The 18540-nt window shown below is 42.7% G+C and overlaps 1 protein-coding gene across 1 annotated transcript in view; it reads right to left on the bottom strand.

The window, feature by feature from the left end:
* Nucleotides 1–18540, bottom strand: part of LOC126176056 (uncharacterized) — a 135087-nt gene that overhangs the window by 37106 nt on the left and 79441 nt on the right. The window contains exon 4 of the mRNA XM_049923188.1: nucleotides 4055–4400. Within this exon, the coding sequence (XP_049779145.1) occupies nucleotides 4055–4400 (346 nt within the window). The remainder of the gene's footprint in view (nucleotides 1–4054; nucleotides 4401–18540) is intronic.

Raw genomic sequence — 18540 nt, forward strand, 5'->3', positions numbered from 1 at the left:
ATGAAATCCCTAAAAAGCATGATTATTGCCTATGAAAAATACAAACTATGAGGATGGTCTTTTCTATAATTTCTGTTCATGGTAGATCATCAAAATTTTTACCATTTATTCTGTAGATGACAATATTGGGGAATTTTGAAACTTTTTTCAGTGCCATTATCCGTTAACGAGATCTAGAGTTTCAAAGTTACCTTACCTATGCAGAAAACCGCCAAAATTCGGTTTTAGCTGGCTTTGACCCTCCGTCTGCAATTACCTAAATAACTAATCACAGAAAAAGACTCAAATTTTAACCGCACACTCTTCGATTCATCTAGAGCCGCCATTCTCCGGTTATCGATAAAATCCATCATTTATCAAGATACACCCGAAAAACCAATGATTTTTGTACCAAAAGTAATAGTTGTGGGGATGGACACTTCTATAATTATACTAAATAGTCGAAATTTTGCCATATGTTCTTAAGATGATGTTCTCAGGAATCCTTGAAACTTTTTAAGTATCATTATCTGTTACCGAGCTCCAGATGTTCAAACTTACTGTACTTATGCACATAGTATTCGGCTTGAGGGTTACATGTAGTTTCAACTAACGTAGTGAAAACATGACAAGGAATCTACGGTCTTCACAAGGGTTCAGAGGACAGTAAACTATGGATTTAATCAGCATTTTTTCACCAATAAAAATCTATGACGCGCTGTCTCTGTATAATGTGCGCTCGACGCCTATAACATATGCCCGAAGTGGTACTGCAGTGACTGAAATGTGTCAAAAATGCCCTAAGTGCGCCTGAAAAGAACTTACAATAACTACCAAAAATTATACAAAACTGAAAAGATTGCAAATTCAGTATAATACTTCTAATAACATTTTTGCTCCTTAAGATACTAGTCAGAAGCCCTGAGTTTCTGATAAACTGCGATTGATGAGCAAAGTATCCAGAAAGAGCATAAAGCAAACGATTTTGTGGTAACTATATTTTATGGACACATATTTGTTTCTTATATGTCAAAGTATATAAATGTATAAGCAGCACACCTTGCTGCAGCAGGGAAAAGAAGAGAACCAACGGAAAAATGCTCTTGCCAGAGCACAAAAAGGCGAATATGTGTCTCTTTAGACGACTCTGACGGGAAGATGAGAAACTTCAATCTTCATTCTGCTTTCCACACTAAAAGTTACCAAAAGTTCTAGGCCGAATTACTTCACATTTTAACTCAATACTCTAACGAACTTCCGGACAGACATAGGCTATATACTTTAATATAGTAAACAGCAAAGCTCTGCCTATGGCTTTTCAGCTTATTATTAGAATACAACTGCAGGATCTCCAGTCACGAAAACTGACAACTGCCGGGAGAGCGGTGTGCTGACCACATGCCTCTCCGTAAACGCATCTGGTGACTGCCTAAGGACGGAGAGTGACACTGCAGCCGGTCGGTACCGTTGGACCATCACGGCCTATTCGGACTGTGTGTTACTACAGAATCTGAATTTGCAATAACAGCAAACAACGCTTAAGGTCAGAGAGATGGAGGAACAGCAGATGGACAGAGGAATGAAGGAAAGAAAGAAGGAGATGGACAGAGAAAGTAGCCAGGAGTAGATACAGAGAGAGGGAGAGGAGAAGATGGACATACACTACTGGCCATTAAAATTGCTACACCAAGAAGAAATGCAGATGATAAACGGGTATTCATTGGACAAATACTAGAACTGACATGTGACCTCTGGCCGTAATAACGGCCTTGATACGCCTGGGCATTGACTCAAACAGAGCTTGGATAGCGTGTACAGGTACAGCTGCCCATGCAGCTTCAACACGATATCACTGTTCATCAAGAGTAGTGCCTGGCGTATTGTGACGAGCCAGTTGCTCGGCCACCATTGACCAGACGTTTTCAGTTGGTGAGAGATCTGGAGAATGTGCTGGCCAGGGCAGCAGTCGAACATTTTCTGTATCCAGAAAGGCCCGTACAGGACCTGCAACATGCGGTCGTGCATTATCCTGCTGAAGTGTAGGGTTTCGCAGGGATCGAATGAAGGGTAGAGCCACGGGTCGTAACACATCTGAAATTAACGTCCACTGTTCAAAGTGCCGTCAATGCGAACAAGAGGTGACCGAGACGTGTAACCAGTGGCACCCCATAACATCACGCCGGGTGATACGCCAGTATGGAGATGACGAATACACGCTTCGAATGTGCGTTCACCGCGATGTCGCCAAACACCGATGCGACCATCTTGATGCTGAAAAACAGAACCTGGATTCATTCTAAAAAATGACTTTTCGCCATTCGTGCACCCAGGTTCGTCGTTGAGTACACCATCGCAGGCGCTCCTGTCTGTGATGCAGCGTTGAGGGTAACCGTAGCGCTAGTCTCCGAGCTGATAGTCCATGCTGCTGCAAACGTCGTCGGACTGTTCGTGCAGATGGTTATTTCCTTGCAAACGTCCCTATCCGTTGACTAAGGGATCGAGACGTGGCTGCACGATCCGTTACAGCCATACGGGTAAAATGCCTGTCATCTCGACTGCTAGTGATACGAGGCCGTTGGGATCCAGCACGGCGTCCCCCCTTTCTACACTACTGGACATTAAAATTGCTACACTACGAAAATGACGTGCCACAGTCGCGAAATTTAACCGACAGGAAGAGGATGCTGTGATATGCAAATGATTAGCTTTTCAGATCATTCACACAAGGTTGGCACCGGTGGTGACACCTACAACGTGCTGACATGAGCAAAGTTTCTAACCAATTTATCATACACAAACAGCAGTTGACCGGCGTTACCTGGTGAAACGTTGTTGTGATGTCTCGTGTAGGGAGGAGAAATGCGTACCATCACGCTTCCGACTTTGATAAAGGTCGGATTGTAGCCTATCGCGATTGTGGTTTATCGTATCGCGACATCGCTGCTCCCGTTGGTCGAGATCCAATGACTGTTAGCAGAATATGGAATCGGTGGGTTCAGGAGGGTAATACGGAACGCCATTCTGGATCTCAACGGCCTCGTATCACAGGCAGTAGAGATGACACGCATCTTATCCGCATGGCTGTAACGGATCGTGCAGCAACGTCTCGATCCCTGAGTCAACAGATGGGGACGTTTGCAAGGCAACGACCATCTGCACGAACAGTTCGACGACGTTTGCAGCTCGGAGACCATGGCTGCGGTTACCCTTGACGCTGCATCACAAACAGGAGCGCCTGAGATGGTGTACTCAACGACGAACCTGGGTGTACGAATGGCTAAACATCATTTTTTCGGATGAATCCAGGTTCTGTTTACAGCATCATGACGGTCGTATCCGTGTTTGGGGTCAACGCAGTGAACGCACATTGGAAGCATGTATGTGTCATCGCCATACTGGCGTATCACCCGTCGTGATGGTATGGGGTGCCATTTGTTACACATCTCGGTCACCTCTTGTTCGCATTGAAGGCACTGTGAACAGTGGACGTTACATTTCAGATGTGTTACGACCCATGGATATACGCGTCATTCGATCCCTGCGAAACCCTACACTTCAGCAGGATAATGCACGACCGCATGTTGCAGGTCCTGTACGGGCCTTTCTGGATACAGAAAATGTTCGACTGCTGCCCTGGCCAGCACATTCTCCAGATCTCACCAACTGAAAATGTCTGGTCAGAGGTGGCCGAGCAACTGGCTCGTCACAATACGCCAGTCATTACTCTTGATGAACTGTGGTATCGTGTTGAAGCTGCATGGGCAGCAGCACCTGTACACGCCATCCAAGCTCTGTTCGCCCAGGGGTATCAAGGCCGTTATTACGGCCAGAGGTGGTTGTTCTGGGTACTGATTTCTAAGGACCTATGCACCCAAATTGCGTGAAAATGGTAATCACATGTCAGTTCTAGTATAATACATTTGTCTAATCAATACCCGTTTATCATCTGCATTTCTTCTTGGTGTAGCAGTTTTAATGGCCATTAGTGTAATACCCTATTGTAACTCACTGATGTTCACAAGCTTCCTTATGCAAGTATAACCAAATAACAGAAAATAAAAGTCGCAATGCTGACCTCGTGGCATCCTCGAGGACACTGCTGAGAGGGTAGAAACGTGACGGCTCCTTGGAAACCTCGCAGAGCATGCGCTGTCGGCAGTCCTCAGACATGACCTTGAGGAACTCGAAGTAGAAGTCGAGTTTCTGGAGGCGGTGGCGCACATAGAGCAGCTCGAGGTCCGGCTCGACGCCCGCCTCCAGGTAGGCGGTGGCGGCGTGGTGGGCGTGGCCCTGCAGCAGCATCGGGTCGTCGTCGTCGGCGGGCAGCGGCCCCGCGTGTCCGGACACCACCCCCGGCGCCGCGCCTGCTGGCGCCGCGTAGCCCTCCACCACCAGCGGGTCGTCCAACACGTACACGCTCGCTGTGTGCCACGCCAACTTATCACTGTTCTTAATCTATCATTTCCTAAGTACGGCACCTGATTAACGACTCGTTACACAAAATATACTGATGGAAGAAATCGCTACCCCAAAAAATAATTAATGTAGTGTATTGAAATTTCTGGGATACTTTGTATAGGTAACACATATAAGTGATGAACATTGCAAGATAACTGTAACTGCGAGACGAAGCATTGTAAATGTGAAATGCTGGTACATTAATAACCGGTGTAACCCTCAGAATGTTGAATGCAGACTTGCAGATGTGCATGCGTTGTGTTGTACAGGTGCCAGATGTCAGTTTGTGGGATGGAGTTCGATGCCTGTTGCACTTGGTCGGTCAATTCTGCGACTGTTGATACTGTATGTGGATCACGCTGGAGTTGAAGTCCTTTGATGTGCACTGTGTGCTCGGTTGGAGACAGATCTGATGATCTAACAGGGCAAGGCAACATGACGACACTCTGTAGAACATTTTGGGTTACAACAGAGGTATGTGGCCGAGCGCCATCCTGTAGGAAAACATCGCTTAGATGCTGTTCATGAGCCCGCATCTCGTGGTCGTGCGGTAGCGTTCTCGCTTCCCACGCCCGGGTTCGATTCCCGGCGGGGTCAGGGATTTTCTCTGCCTCGTGATGGCTGGGTGTTGTGTGCTGTCCTTAGGTTAGTTAGGTTTAAGTAGTTCTAAGTTCTAGGGGACTGATGACCATAGATGTTCAGTCCCATAGTGCTCAGAGCCATGCTGTTCATGAATGGCAGCACAACAACTCGAATCACCAGATTCATAAACAAACTTGCAGTGAAGGGGCGTGAGATAGCCACAAGAGTGTTCCTGCTATCATACTAAACTGCACCCCACCATACTTCAAGGTATAGGTACAGTGCGCCTAGCACGAAGATAGGTAGACCGGTTGGCTGCAGGCCTTCAACTGGCCTCCTTGTAACCAACACACGGTCATCACAGGCACAGAGACAGAACAGCATTCGTCACAAAACACAACTCTGCCCCCCAATGTGCTCTCCCTTGACACCACTAAAGTCGTAAATTGGGATGGTCTGGGGTCAGTGGAATGCACGCTACTGGACGTCTGGCTCGGAGCTGTCCTTGAAGTTGGGTTCTTGGGGAGGAGAGACCAAACAACGAGGTCATCGGTCTCATCGGATTAGGGAAGGACGGCGAAGGAAGTCGGCCGTGCCCTTTCAAAGGAACCATCCTGGCATTTGCCTAGAGCCATTTAGGGAAATCACGGAAAACCTAAATCAGGATCGCCGGACGCGGGATTGAACCGTCGTCCTCCCTAATTGTCCTTGAAGTAACCGATTTGTAGCAGCTCAAACTCCTGCTGCAGATCCAGTAGGATGCACCAGAGCCATATACCGAACACGATCGTCTTCCTTCCCAGTAGTGCCACCTGGGCGTCCGCAGCCCGCTCTTCTTAAGATAGTATATTCTTGTGACCACTGCTGCCAGCAATTAGGTACATATTCCAGGAATGCCTTTTGCAGTACCACGGCAGAAACATCAAGATTCTCTTAGCTGTATGATACGACCACGTTGAAACTCACAGAGCTGTTGATAACAGTCGTCTTCGTCGTCTTAAACGCATTCTAACCTAACATCAACTCACCACGCCCAGTCTCAAAGGTAACTAACGCTCTTGACACTTTAATTTATGACGCGCAATTCCTTCTTGGTCTTGCAATGTTTTCTGTCCGTGTTCTTTCGAGATTTTGCAACAATGGAAGATTTTCACGAACATTCTAACTTGTATTAAAATGACTACTCTATTCTATTTGGTTTCATTCTAAGGTCTTTTAGATTTCGTTAAATAGACCCAGCTGTAACCTCCATGTCCATTTTTACTCTTATAGTTCGTTAATATTTACGCAGCAGACTCGTTAGCAGGTAGTGCGCTCACATCAGTAGAAAGCATTCGTTATTAGCAATGACAGGGTACCTTAACAATTACGAACAGGGTTAGGTTTCTTGTTATACATTACTTTTGAAAGAAAATTTTGAAATAATAACTTTTTTAACCTCAAGTTTCAATGATCTCTACATTTTTTCTCAAAACATCTGTTCCAAATGACACTCGGTCAAGCGACGTACCAATATTCTGAATAGTCCATTAAACGAAATTTTTCTGATGGTGATCATTAGTCTTCTACCTGCTTTGATGAGGCCCGTCATGAGTAACTCTTCTATGCCAACCTTTTAATCTCAGATTATCACTTGCACCCAACTTGCCCCATTATTTGTTGGACACATTCCAGTCTCCTTCTTTCCCTAAAGTACTTTTCCTCTGACGCTCCCCCAAGTACCGCGGAAGTTATTCCTTGATGTCTTAACATACGTCCTATCCTCCTGTCCCTACTTCTTATCAGTGTTTCCCATATGTCGCTCTCACCGCCGATTCTGTAGAGAATCTCATTTCTTATCTTACGTCTACCTATTATTCAGCATCCTTCTATAACATCACATCTCAAACGCTTCGATTCTTTCCTGTTTTCTCTCGGCCCATGATTCGTTCTGTATGCAGTGCCGTGCTCCATTCTACATTGTTGTGTGCATTTGTAGAAATTTCTTCAGATTAAGGCCGAAGTAAATTTATTTTTACTAAGATGCCCTCTTTGCCAATTCTAGTACGCTTTTTATGTTCTTGTTTCATTCGACACTTGATTTTTTTTTCCAGAGTGGTATAATTCCTTCCCTTCATTTGCTTCGTGGTCCCCAATTTTTTGGTCCCCAATTTTTTTATTCATTTTTTTGCTAATCTTACTTCTACTATGCCTATTTACTTTTCTCTTACTTCGGTTTACTTTCAGTCCACAGTTTGTTCTCATTATATTGTCCTTTCTGTTCAACAGGTCCTACAGTTCTTCTTCACTCTCACTGATGACAGCAATGTCATCAGCGAAACTTGTCACTAACATTCTTTCATCGTAAATTTTTATCTAACTTCTGCAGCTTTCTTTCATTTCAGTCACGCTTTATCGATATGCACATTGAACGAAAAGGGCAAAAGACCTCCTCCAAATCTTATACCCGAACAGATCGTTCTTGATCTTCCCTCTTGTTCATTATGTATCAGATGATGAAGAGACAGAGAAAGTGTACGAGGCTACTCAAGGGGTAATTCATTACGTAAAGGGAGATGAAAATGTAATAGTCATGTGGGAATGGAGTGCTGTTGTATGGGAAGAAGTGGTAGAAAAGAGTTACGGGCGAACATGGGATGGTACTAGGAATGAGAGAAGAGAAAGACTAATTGAGTTCTGTGTTAAATTTCAGCCATTATTAGGGAATACTCAGTTCAAGAATCACAAGAAGAGGAGGTAAACTTGGAAAATGCCGGCACTTACGGGATGATTCCAGTTAGATTACGTCATGGTCAGACAGAGATTCCGAAGTCAGGTATTGGACTGTTAGGCGTACCCAGGAGCAGATACAGACTCAGATTGCAATTTATCAATGATGAAGAACAGGTTGAATTTTAAGAGACTTGTCAGGTGGAATCAATGTGCAAAAAAGTGGGGATACGGAAGTACTAAGGAATGAAGAGATACGCATGAAGTTCTTTGTGACTATAGATACTGCGACAATGAATAGCTCAGTAGGCAGTTCACTTAAAGAGGAATAGGTATCTCCAAAGAGGGCACTCACGGAAGTTGGCAAGAAAGCCATAGATACAAGGATGGTAATTCCGAGGAAACCATGGGTAAAACAGGTACTTCAGGTGATCGACAAAAGAACGAAGTACAAAAATGTTCAGGGAAACATAAGAATACAGAAATGTAATTCACTTGGGAATTAAATAAACGGAAAGTGCTGGGAAGGTTAGAGGAAATGGCTAAATGAAAAATTTATAGAAACCGATAAAGAAATGATTGTCACAAGGACTGACTCATCATACAGAAAAATCAAAACGACCTTTGGTCAAACTAAATGCAAGGGCAGTAACATTAAGAGTGGAAAGGGAATTCCATCGTTAAATGCACAGGAGAGAGCGGATCGATGGAAAGATTACGCTGAAGGCATCGATGAGGGTGATGATTTGTCTGATGACGTGATGCAAGAAGAAACAAGAGTCGACAAGGAAGAGACAATAGATCCAGAATTAGGACCAGAATTTAAAACTGCTTTGGACGGTTTAAGCTAAAATAGCGAAGAATAGATACATAATATTCCATAGGAATTTCTAAAATCATAGTGGGGGAGGGGGGGCGGAAGCATTGAAGTTGGTGTGTAGAAAGTATGAGACTAGCGATGCACCATCAGACTTAAGGAAAAACAACATCCACACACTTCCGAAGATAGCAAGAGCCGACAAGTGCGGGAATCATCGCACAATTAGCCTTATGTATTCAAGTTACTGACAAGAATAATATAAAATTGAGGGTATGTAAGAAACCGGTCAGTTAGGCTCTAGGACCTGGAAAAAACTTTCTGTAGTGTCAAATGGTGCAAAACGTTCGAAATTCTCTGAAAAACGGTTGTACACTGTATAGAAATACGGGTGACATACAATACCGACAAGAACCAAGAGGGAATAATAAGACTGGAGCAGCAAGAACGAAGAGCTCGGATTAAAAAGGTTACAAGACAGGGATGTAATCTTTCGCCCCTACTGTTCAATATCTACATCGAAGAAGCAATAACGGAAGAAAATCAATTATAAGATTCGCTGATGACACTGCTATCCTCGATGAAAGTGGAGATGAATTACAGGATCTGTTGAATGGGTTGAACCGTCTAATGACTGCAGAATATGGACTGAGAGCAAATCGAAGAAAGACAAAGTAATAAGAAGTAATGAAATGAGAACAACGATAAACTTAACATCGGAAATGATAGTCATGAAACAGATGAAGTTAGGGAACTGTGCTATCCAGCCTGCAAAATAACCCATGATGAACGGAGCAACCTCTCGCAAAAAGGGCATTCATGGCCAAGAGAAATCTGCTCGTATCAACCATAAGACTTCATTTGAAGAACAAATTTCTGAGAATGTACATATGGAGCTCAGCATTGTATCGTAGTGAAACATAGACTTTGGGAAAACCAGAATAAAAGAAAATCGATGCATTTGAGATGCGTTGCTGCAGACGAATGTTGAAAATCGTGTGGGCTAGTAAGGTAAGGGATGAGGAGGTTCTCCGCAGACTCGGCGAGGAAAGGAGTGTATGGAAAACACTGAGAAGAAGAAGGAACAGGACAATAGGACATCTGTTAAGACATCATGGAACAACTTCTATAGTACTAGAGGGAGATGTAGAGGGTAAAAACTGTAGAGGAAGACAAAGATTGGAATACATCCAGCAAGTAATTGAGGATGTAGGCTGCAAGTGCTACTCTAAGATGAAGAGGTTGACATACTAGGAGAGGAATTCGTGGCGGGTGGCATCAAACCAGTCAGAAGACTGATAATTCAAAATAAATAAATAAATAGATTATCTCAAAATGAATTTAGCCTGAGTTCGATTTCTTGCTCCTGTCACTCGCGGTCTCAAAACTTTGGATTTAATATTTTAAGTAAGTATAACCCCTTGTAGGTGTGATCCGTGTATGAAAAATTTCAATGAAGCCCATAAAAACTCGGCCTATTTTAATACTCGGTGATGTTGAAAACTTTTATACGCTTGAGGTCATCATAAATAAAACTTCCACGAGAGATCATCATTATAAAAGCTACTAGTGCCTCGCATTTCTGAGCCACCACAGTCGCACCAAGCGGAAGATTCCACAATTTTCGCAATTGTGAGTGCGATAAATTGACGATGCAGTCTTCGGCACGCCAGTCTAGACCGCTAAGTAAAAAGTCCGTGAAATTTGCACGATTATTTACGTATATAAGCCGACTTAGAATTTTCATTTGTGTGACTTCTCTTAGGCCGCACAGGTTTCATTCAAAATTTTAAAAACCAATAGTTTACGATTTGAGTCTTTTACAATGACGTTTCTGCATCATCACCCGCGAGTATCGCGGTATATCGTGCATTTTCAAACATTTGCGAGTGCGGAAGCAAACTCGTGTCATATCGTCATTTGCGTATTGTAATTGTGCTTTTAAGAAAACTAGCTCAAAAGCAATCCCTTCTTGGTTACATTGTATATTTAAGTGAATAAAATATATTTTTGAGAATTTTCGAACGCTTGCGAGTGTTTGGTATGCGCTTTATACAAATTTAGTACGTGAAATGTGCCTGTAGCTAAGGCTTCCCGTCGGGTAGACCGGTCGCCAGATGCAAGTCCTTTTAATTGATGCCATTGCGCAGACTTGCGTGTCGATGAGGATGAAATGAAGATGAAGACAACACAACGCCCAGTGACTGAGAGGAGAGAATCTCCGACCCGGCCAGGAATCGAACCTGGACGCCTCGCATGGCATTCTGCCGCACTGACCGCTCAACTATGGAGGGAGACTGTAAATAGGTTTATTTAAAAAAATAAACTGGTGATCCCAAATTACAGTGCTTATCTACGTGAAGAAATACACGGTTTCATGATTTTCCTATGTCCGAGTGTTGTGCGTAACTTACTACGTAGTAAATCGGCGTTTGTGTTTTACACTTGCTGTAAATAACTAGCATATGGTGCCGCATTAAGTTTTCTCGTTTAACGGAGTGTATTATATTATCTTCATTAATCGTAAATTAACGCTCTAGCCCAATTTCTTTTAGAGAAACAGTAAATTTTATACCAAATTTTTCTGTTGTCGTGATAGCTATCGTGTTTTGGTTCATAATCGCTTTCGTTCTTAATGGCAACTGGTAATACTTGTAGTACGTCAAGCACATAAATTAAAAGAGAATCAGGAACATTAAAGTTGTTTCTTTATTTTTCTGTAAAATACTGCACCAGCAAAATTTCAGCCGAACTGTGTCTACTGTTCTCGGACACGGAATGAGTTATTTGCTATTCTTTAGCCGTTGGAAATCGCCCTGGACCTGCGATAGGAAGCTGCTGTGCTTGGCTGTTTTGGGAGGCATGTTCTAGAGGTAACAAAGATGCCTCAAGTGTTCTCTCTTGTAGACACTCATCTACAGGAAGTACAGGATCCATCACTACTCGTCCACATCACTGTGAGTGGAATACGACACGTAAGGATTATTTTCCCGGTAGAAAGTAGTCTCAAGATGTTACTAACAATTTCGAGGTGCTGCCTTGCACTGAAACTGAAACTGAGCCAGTGAGATTCTTTTCAGCTGTTGTGAAACGTGCTGCGTCCCATGTTAAGGGGAGGCAAACGCAAAAGGGTAGAGTGCTATGACGAATGATGGTACCCCTTAGAGAAGTGGCAGGAAGGTTTGGGAAGAAATACCATGAGCACTCAGTGATTGCCTGTGGGGGCTTATTTAGAATGATGAAGATGCTATCCTGACAACCAATGAAGGTTCATCCAACGGCACATTAAGATGCACGTTGAAACAACCGATGCCTGTCGTTAGGGCCCGGATGTGATAACTGCGTCATTCAGAGAAGGTCTAGAGTACCAGCCTTGCTCATGGAGTTTAAACGAAGATCACACTCTGCAGAATTGTACCCATAGCTTATCGTGGACCCCTGCCTATGAGTCGGGGAGAAGGTCTGAACAAGAGACTGCGAAGATTCTCTGATAAGCTAGATAGCAAATTCCTAGACATGCGCCACAGAGTTGAGAAATACAGGGTCCCCTTCAACGGGTCTAGTATGCACTAAACATCCAGCTGGGTGAATGTGTGATGTAAACACCATTTTCCTCTTTTTTACATTAGACAATTCTCCACCCTGTTCAGTTAACTGTAGCTTCAGGATACCTAAAAGTAACACCGTAAAATCCAAAGAAATTCCTCCCCCCCCCCCCCCCACAGGCGAGAGTATTAAAATCCTATCGTTTAATTGCCGAAGCATGCTCAACAAAATGCCAGGATTTCAAGCAGAAAGAAGACTAGTACTCGAAACTGGCAGAGTGAGATTTCTGGACAAACCTTAGGCGTATGTAGAAAGGACAAGCTAATAGAAAACGAATGTGGTGTATCTGTCGCAGTAGGTAAAAAAGTCAAATCCACTGAGACAGACGCTGAAGCTGTATGCGAGAGTATTTGAGCAGGGCTCAATCTCAGTGGTGTTCGCAAATGTGTAATTGGTTCCTTCCATTAACCACCAGACTTACACCAAGATATAACCAAAAATCTTAGACAAAACCTCAGATCACTACTCCGTATGCTCCCCAATCATACTATAATCAACGGAGGCAACTTAAATCATCGAACAGTCAAGTGGCAGTTTTGTTAATGATGAGTGTCTCTAGACATCTTGAGAAACATTACTCTAAAAGCCTTATCTGTAAATGAACTGGAACAGAGTTCGAAACCTCACTCAGAATTTGATCTAATGTCAACAAATAGACCAAACTTCCTTGACGATGTCCTCATTAAAACTTGTACCGGTGCCCATGAGACTGTAGTAGCCAAAATGATTATCAAAATGCAAATGCGGACTAAAACAACCATGAAGATTTATCCAAATGATTGTGTGGTTGGGGCCGTCAGGATTGTCGTTGTTGTTGTGGTGTTTATTCCTAAGACTGGTTTGATGTAGCTCTCCACGCTACTGTGCCCGGCTATTCATCTCCGAATAACTACAGCATCCTACATCCGTTTGAACCCGCTTAATGTATTCAACTCTTAGCCTCCGTCTACAAATTTTACCCTCCCAATTCCTTCCATTACTAAACCGGTGATCCTTTGATGTCTCAGAATGTGTCCTATCAACTGACTCCTCCTTCTTGTCAAGTTATGCCAGAACCTACTCGTTGGTTACATGCTCTACCTATGTAATCTTAAACATTCTTCTCCGGTACCACATTTCTCCTTGTCTGAGCTGTTTATCTTCCATGTTTCTTTTCATACAAGACTACAGTCCTGACCAATACCATCAGAAAAGAATTCCTAGTACTTAAACCTATATTCCATGTTAACAAAATTCTCTTCTTCAGAAATCCGTTCCTTGCCATTGCCAGACTACTTTTTACATCCTTTCTACTTCGGCCATCTTCAGTTATTTTGCTGCACAAAGATCAAAACTCGTGTACCACTTTTAGTGTCTCGTTTCCTATCTCCCGTTTCCTATCTAACTGTCTCAGCATCGGCTGATTTAATTTTATTACATTCAATTACCGTTGCTTTGCTTTTGCTGATGTTCATCTTATATCTTCCTTTCAAGACGCTGTCCATTCCGTTCAACTACTTTTCCAAGTCTTTTGCTGTCTCTGACACAATTACAATGTGATCGGTAAACGTCAAAGTTTTTATTTCTTCTCTCTGAACTTTAATTCCATCTCCAAATTTTCCTTCGGTTTCCTTTATTGCTTGCTCTATATACAGACTGAATAATGTTGGGGGTAGGGTAGAGCACTGTCTCACTTCCTTTTCAACCACCGCTTCCCTTTCGTGCCCTTTGACTCTCATAATTGCTGTCCTGGTTTCTCCTCATGTGCCCTGTATTTTACCCCTGCTCTCTTCCGAATTTCGAAGAGTGTATTCCAATCGATATTGTCAAAAGCTTTCTCCAAACCTACAAATGCTATAAACATAAGTTTGTCTTTCCTTAACCTATCTTCCAAGGTAAGTCGTAGGGTCAGTATTGCCTAGGGTGACCAACTTTCCAGTTTTTCACGGGATATCTGGTATTACATCAGTTTTTTTTTTATCCTCCCGGATCCATTGCTGACAATCTGTTCCTCCCGAGTATTTCGTCAGTGATCCGTGTTATAAGTATTAATACAGTGAAGTACTGTCGATATTTTGACAGCAATCATATTAAAAATTGGACAACCAAACTAGCAACTGTTTTTCATACTGTTAAATATATCATCAGCTACAAAGGTACAGACTGTGGTAAGAAACTATGGAAGGATGCTCTCCATAACACTAATTTGTAGATGAAAATAAATACTTAAAGGATTCATGTAATATAAATATACAAATTCGTTATTTTTTCTGATTATATCTGTGTGTTGCACTGAAGCGCCAAAGAAACTGGTATAGGCATGCGTATTCAAATATCGAGATATGTAAACAGGCAGAAAACGGGACTGCGGTCGGCAACGCCTATATATAGGCAACAAATGTCTGCCGCAATTGTTAGATCGGATACTTTTGCTACAATGGCAGTATATCAATATTTAAGTGAACTTCAACGTGGCATTATAGTCAGCGCACGAGCGATGGGACACTGCATCTCCGAGGTAGCGATGAAGTGGAGAGTATCCCGTGCGACCATTTCACCAGTGTACCGTGAATATCAGAAATCCAGTAAAACATCAAATCTCCGACACTGCTGCGGCCGGAAAAAGATCCTGCAAGAACGGGACGAATTAAGAGAATCATTCAACGTGACAGAATTGCAATCCTTCTTTCCGCAAACCGCTGTAGATTTCACTGCTGGGTCATCAACAAGTGTAAGCGTACAAACCTTTCAACGAAACATCATCGATAGGGGCTTTCGGAGCCAAAGGCCCACATGTATACCCTAGATGACTGCACGACCCAACGCTTTACGCCTCGCCTGGGCCCGTCAACACCGACATTGAACTGTTGCCTGGTTTGGACAAGTCTCGTTTCAAATTGTATCGAGCGGATGGACATGTACGGGTATGGATACAATCTCATGAATCCATGGACCCTGCATGTCAGCAGGGGACTGCACCAGCTGGTTGGTGGAGCCTCTGTAATGGTGTGGAGCGTGTGCAGTTGCAGTGATATGGGACACCCGATACGTCTAGATACGACTCTGTCAGGTGATACGTACGTTGGCATCCTATCTGATCACCTGTACCCATTCATGTCAATTGTGCATCCCGACGGACTTGAGCAATTCCAGCAGGACAATGCGAAACCCTTCAAGTCCAGAATTGCTCTAGGGTTCCTCCAGAAAGACTCTTCTGAGTTTAAACGCTTCCGCTAGCCACCAAACTCACCGGAATGAGCATTATTGAGCATATCTGGAATGTCTTGCAATGTACTGTTCAGATGAGATCTCCTCCTCGTCGTACTCTTACGGATTTATGCACAGCCCTGCAAAATTCACTGTGTCAGTTCTATCCAGCACCACTTCAGACATTAGTCGAGTCTATGGCACGTCGTGATGCGGCACTTCTACGTGCTCGCGGGGGCCCTACACGATATTAGGCAGATGAACCAGTTTCTCTGGCTCTTCAGTGTACACGTCATGAAAAAATAAATTTCTATGCAGACTAGATAAATATTTTACTCCGTAGACCCAAAAATGAAGTGATCATCGCAGGTGTCGAAAATGTTGTTCTTGTGGTCTTCAGTCCTGAGACTGGTTTGATGCAGCTCTCCACGCTAATCTATCCTGTGCAAACTTCTTCATCTCCCAGTACCTACTGCAACCTACATCCTTCTGAATCTGCTTAGTGTATTCATCTCTTGGTCTCCCGCTTCGATTTTTACCCTCCACGCTGCCCTCCAACACTAAATTCGTGATCCCTTGACGCTCAGAACATGTCCTACCAACCGATTCCTTCTTCTAGTCAAGTTGTGCCACAAACTTCTCTTCTCCCCAATCCTATTCAATACTTCCTCATTAGTTATGTGATCTACCCATCTAATCTTCAGCATTCTTCTGTAGCACCACATTTCGAAAGCTTCTATTCTCTTCTTGTCCAAACAATTTATCGTCCATGTTTCACTTCCATACATGGCTATACTCCACACACATACTTTCAGAAACGACTTCCTGACACTTAAATCAATACTCGATGTTAACAAATTTCTCTTCTTCAGAAACGCTTTCCTGGCCATTGCCAGTCTACATTTTATATCTTCTCTACTTCGACCATCATCAGTTATTTTGCTCCTTACTACTTTAAGTGTCCCATTTCCTAATCTAATTCCCTCAGCATCACCCGATTTAATTCGACTACATTCCATTATCCTCGTTTTGCTTTTGTTGATGTTCATCTTATACCCTCCTTTCAAGACACTGTCCATTCCGTTCAACTGCTCTTCCAAGTCCTTTGCTGTCTGACAGAATTACAATGTCATCGGCGAAACTCAAAGTTTTTATTTCTCCTCCATGGATTTTAATACCTACTCCGAATTTTTCTTTTGTTTCCTCTACTGCTTGCTCAATATAAAGATTGAATAGCACCGGGGAGAGGCTACAACCTTGTCTCACTCCCTTCCCAACCACTGCTTCCCTTTCATGTCCCTCGACTCTTATAACTGCCATCTGCTGTCTGTACAAATTGTAAATAGCATTTTGCTCCCTGTATTTTACCCCTGCCACCTTCAGAATTTGAAAGAGAGTATTCCAGTCAACATTGTCAAAAGCTTCTTCTAAGTCTGCAAATGCTAGAAACGTAGGTTTGCCTTTCCTTAATCTAGCTTCTAAAAAAGTCGTAGGGTCAGTATTGCCTCACGTGTTCCAATATTTCTACGGAATCCAAACTGATCTTCCTCGAGGTCGGCTTCTACTAGTTTCTACATTCGTCTGTAAAGAATTCGTGTTAGTATTTTGCATCCGTGACTTATTAAACTGATAGTTCGATAATTTTTACATCTGTCAACACCTGCTTTCTTTGGGATTGGAATTATTATATTCTTCTTGAAGTCTGAGGGTAGTTCGCCTGTCTCATACATCTTGCTCCCCAGATGGTAGAGTTTTGTCAGGACTGGCTCTCCCAAGGCTGTCATTTTTGGAATGTTGTCTACTCCCGGGGCCTTGTTGCGACTCAGGTCTTTCAGTGCTCTGTCAATCTCTTCACGCAGTATCATATCTCCCATTTCATCTTCATCTACATCCTCTTCCATTTCCATAATATTGTCCTCAAGTACATCGCCCTTGTATAGACCCTCTATATACTCCTTCCACCTTTCTGCTTTCCCTTCTTTGCTTAGAACTGGGTTTCCATCTGAGCTCTTGATATTCATGGAGGTGGTGCTCTTTTCTCCAAAGGTATCTTTAATTTTTCTGTAGGCAGTATCTATCTTACCCCTATTGAGATATGCCTCTACATCCTTACATTTATCCTCTAGCCATCCCTGCTTAGCCATTTTGCACTTTCTGTCTATCTCATTCTTGAGACGTTTCTATTCTTTTTGCTTGCTTCATTTACTGCATTTATATATATTTTCTCCTTTCATCAATTAAATTCAATATATCTTCTGTTACCCAAGAATTTCTACTAGCCCCCGTCTTTTTACCAACTTGATCCTTTGCTGCCTTCAGTACTTCATCCCTCAAAGCTACCCATTCTTCTTCTACTGTATTTCATTCCCCCATTCCTGTCAATTGTTCCCTTATGCTCTCCCTGAAACTCTGTACAAACTCTGGTTTAGTCAGTTTATCCAGGTCCTATCTCCTTAAATTCCCACCTTTTTTGCAGTTTCTTCAGTATAATACAGTGTGTCCCAGGAGAAATGTTCAATACTCACGTCTATGATGGGACCGAAAATTCGAAGCAAAGAAGTCAGTAAATATGGGCTCCAAAATCAATACCTAAAGTGCTATGACCACTTCACCTTCTAGGATCCAGAAGAAAAGATTTGTTTGACAGTGTCGTAGCTCTTAACGTAAGCATTTTGAAGCCCACATTTGTTAGCCTCCTTTCGTGTTATCACTCACGTCATATCCTTCAATATTATATCTGTGAAAAGGAGTGGCTTTACAGCTGTCAAATAATTGTGAAACTTTATTATGAATTACGATCAGCTGTTTGTTTTTATGCTCAATGCTACCGCTTTCGAACAGCAGGCCCTCGTCAAGCTGAAGCCTCATCGACAGACAAAACCTATAAAGTGTGCAGAAAGCAACAGTGACAAAGTAAAAATTATGGCTTTAAATAAAGCAGAAATTGTTTAAAAGGCGTAACTTGCTTCCCACTACAACTTTCAAGTGAACAAGTACGATGGAGATAGAAAAACATAGCTTGTGTTACAGTAAATTGTCTCCAAAAGATACTAATATGTAGGAGGCGCACACAAGACGAACATATGTTTCAAACTAAAGAAAAACGTAGCGGACACGTAAAAAAAAATTAACACCAAATATGAAAATCAATTTGCTATGAATTGTGGAATTGTAACCGTAACATCGATAATGTGTACATCTCA

Source organism: Schistocerca cancellata, chromosome 3 (assembly GCF_023864275.1).
Source record: "Schistocerca cancellata isolate TAMUIC-IGC-003103 chromosome 3, iqSchCanc2.1, whole genome shotgun sequence".
NCBI lineage: Eukaryota > Metazoa > Arthropoda > Insecta > Orthoptera > Acrididae > Schistocerca > Schistocerca cancellata.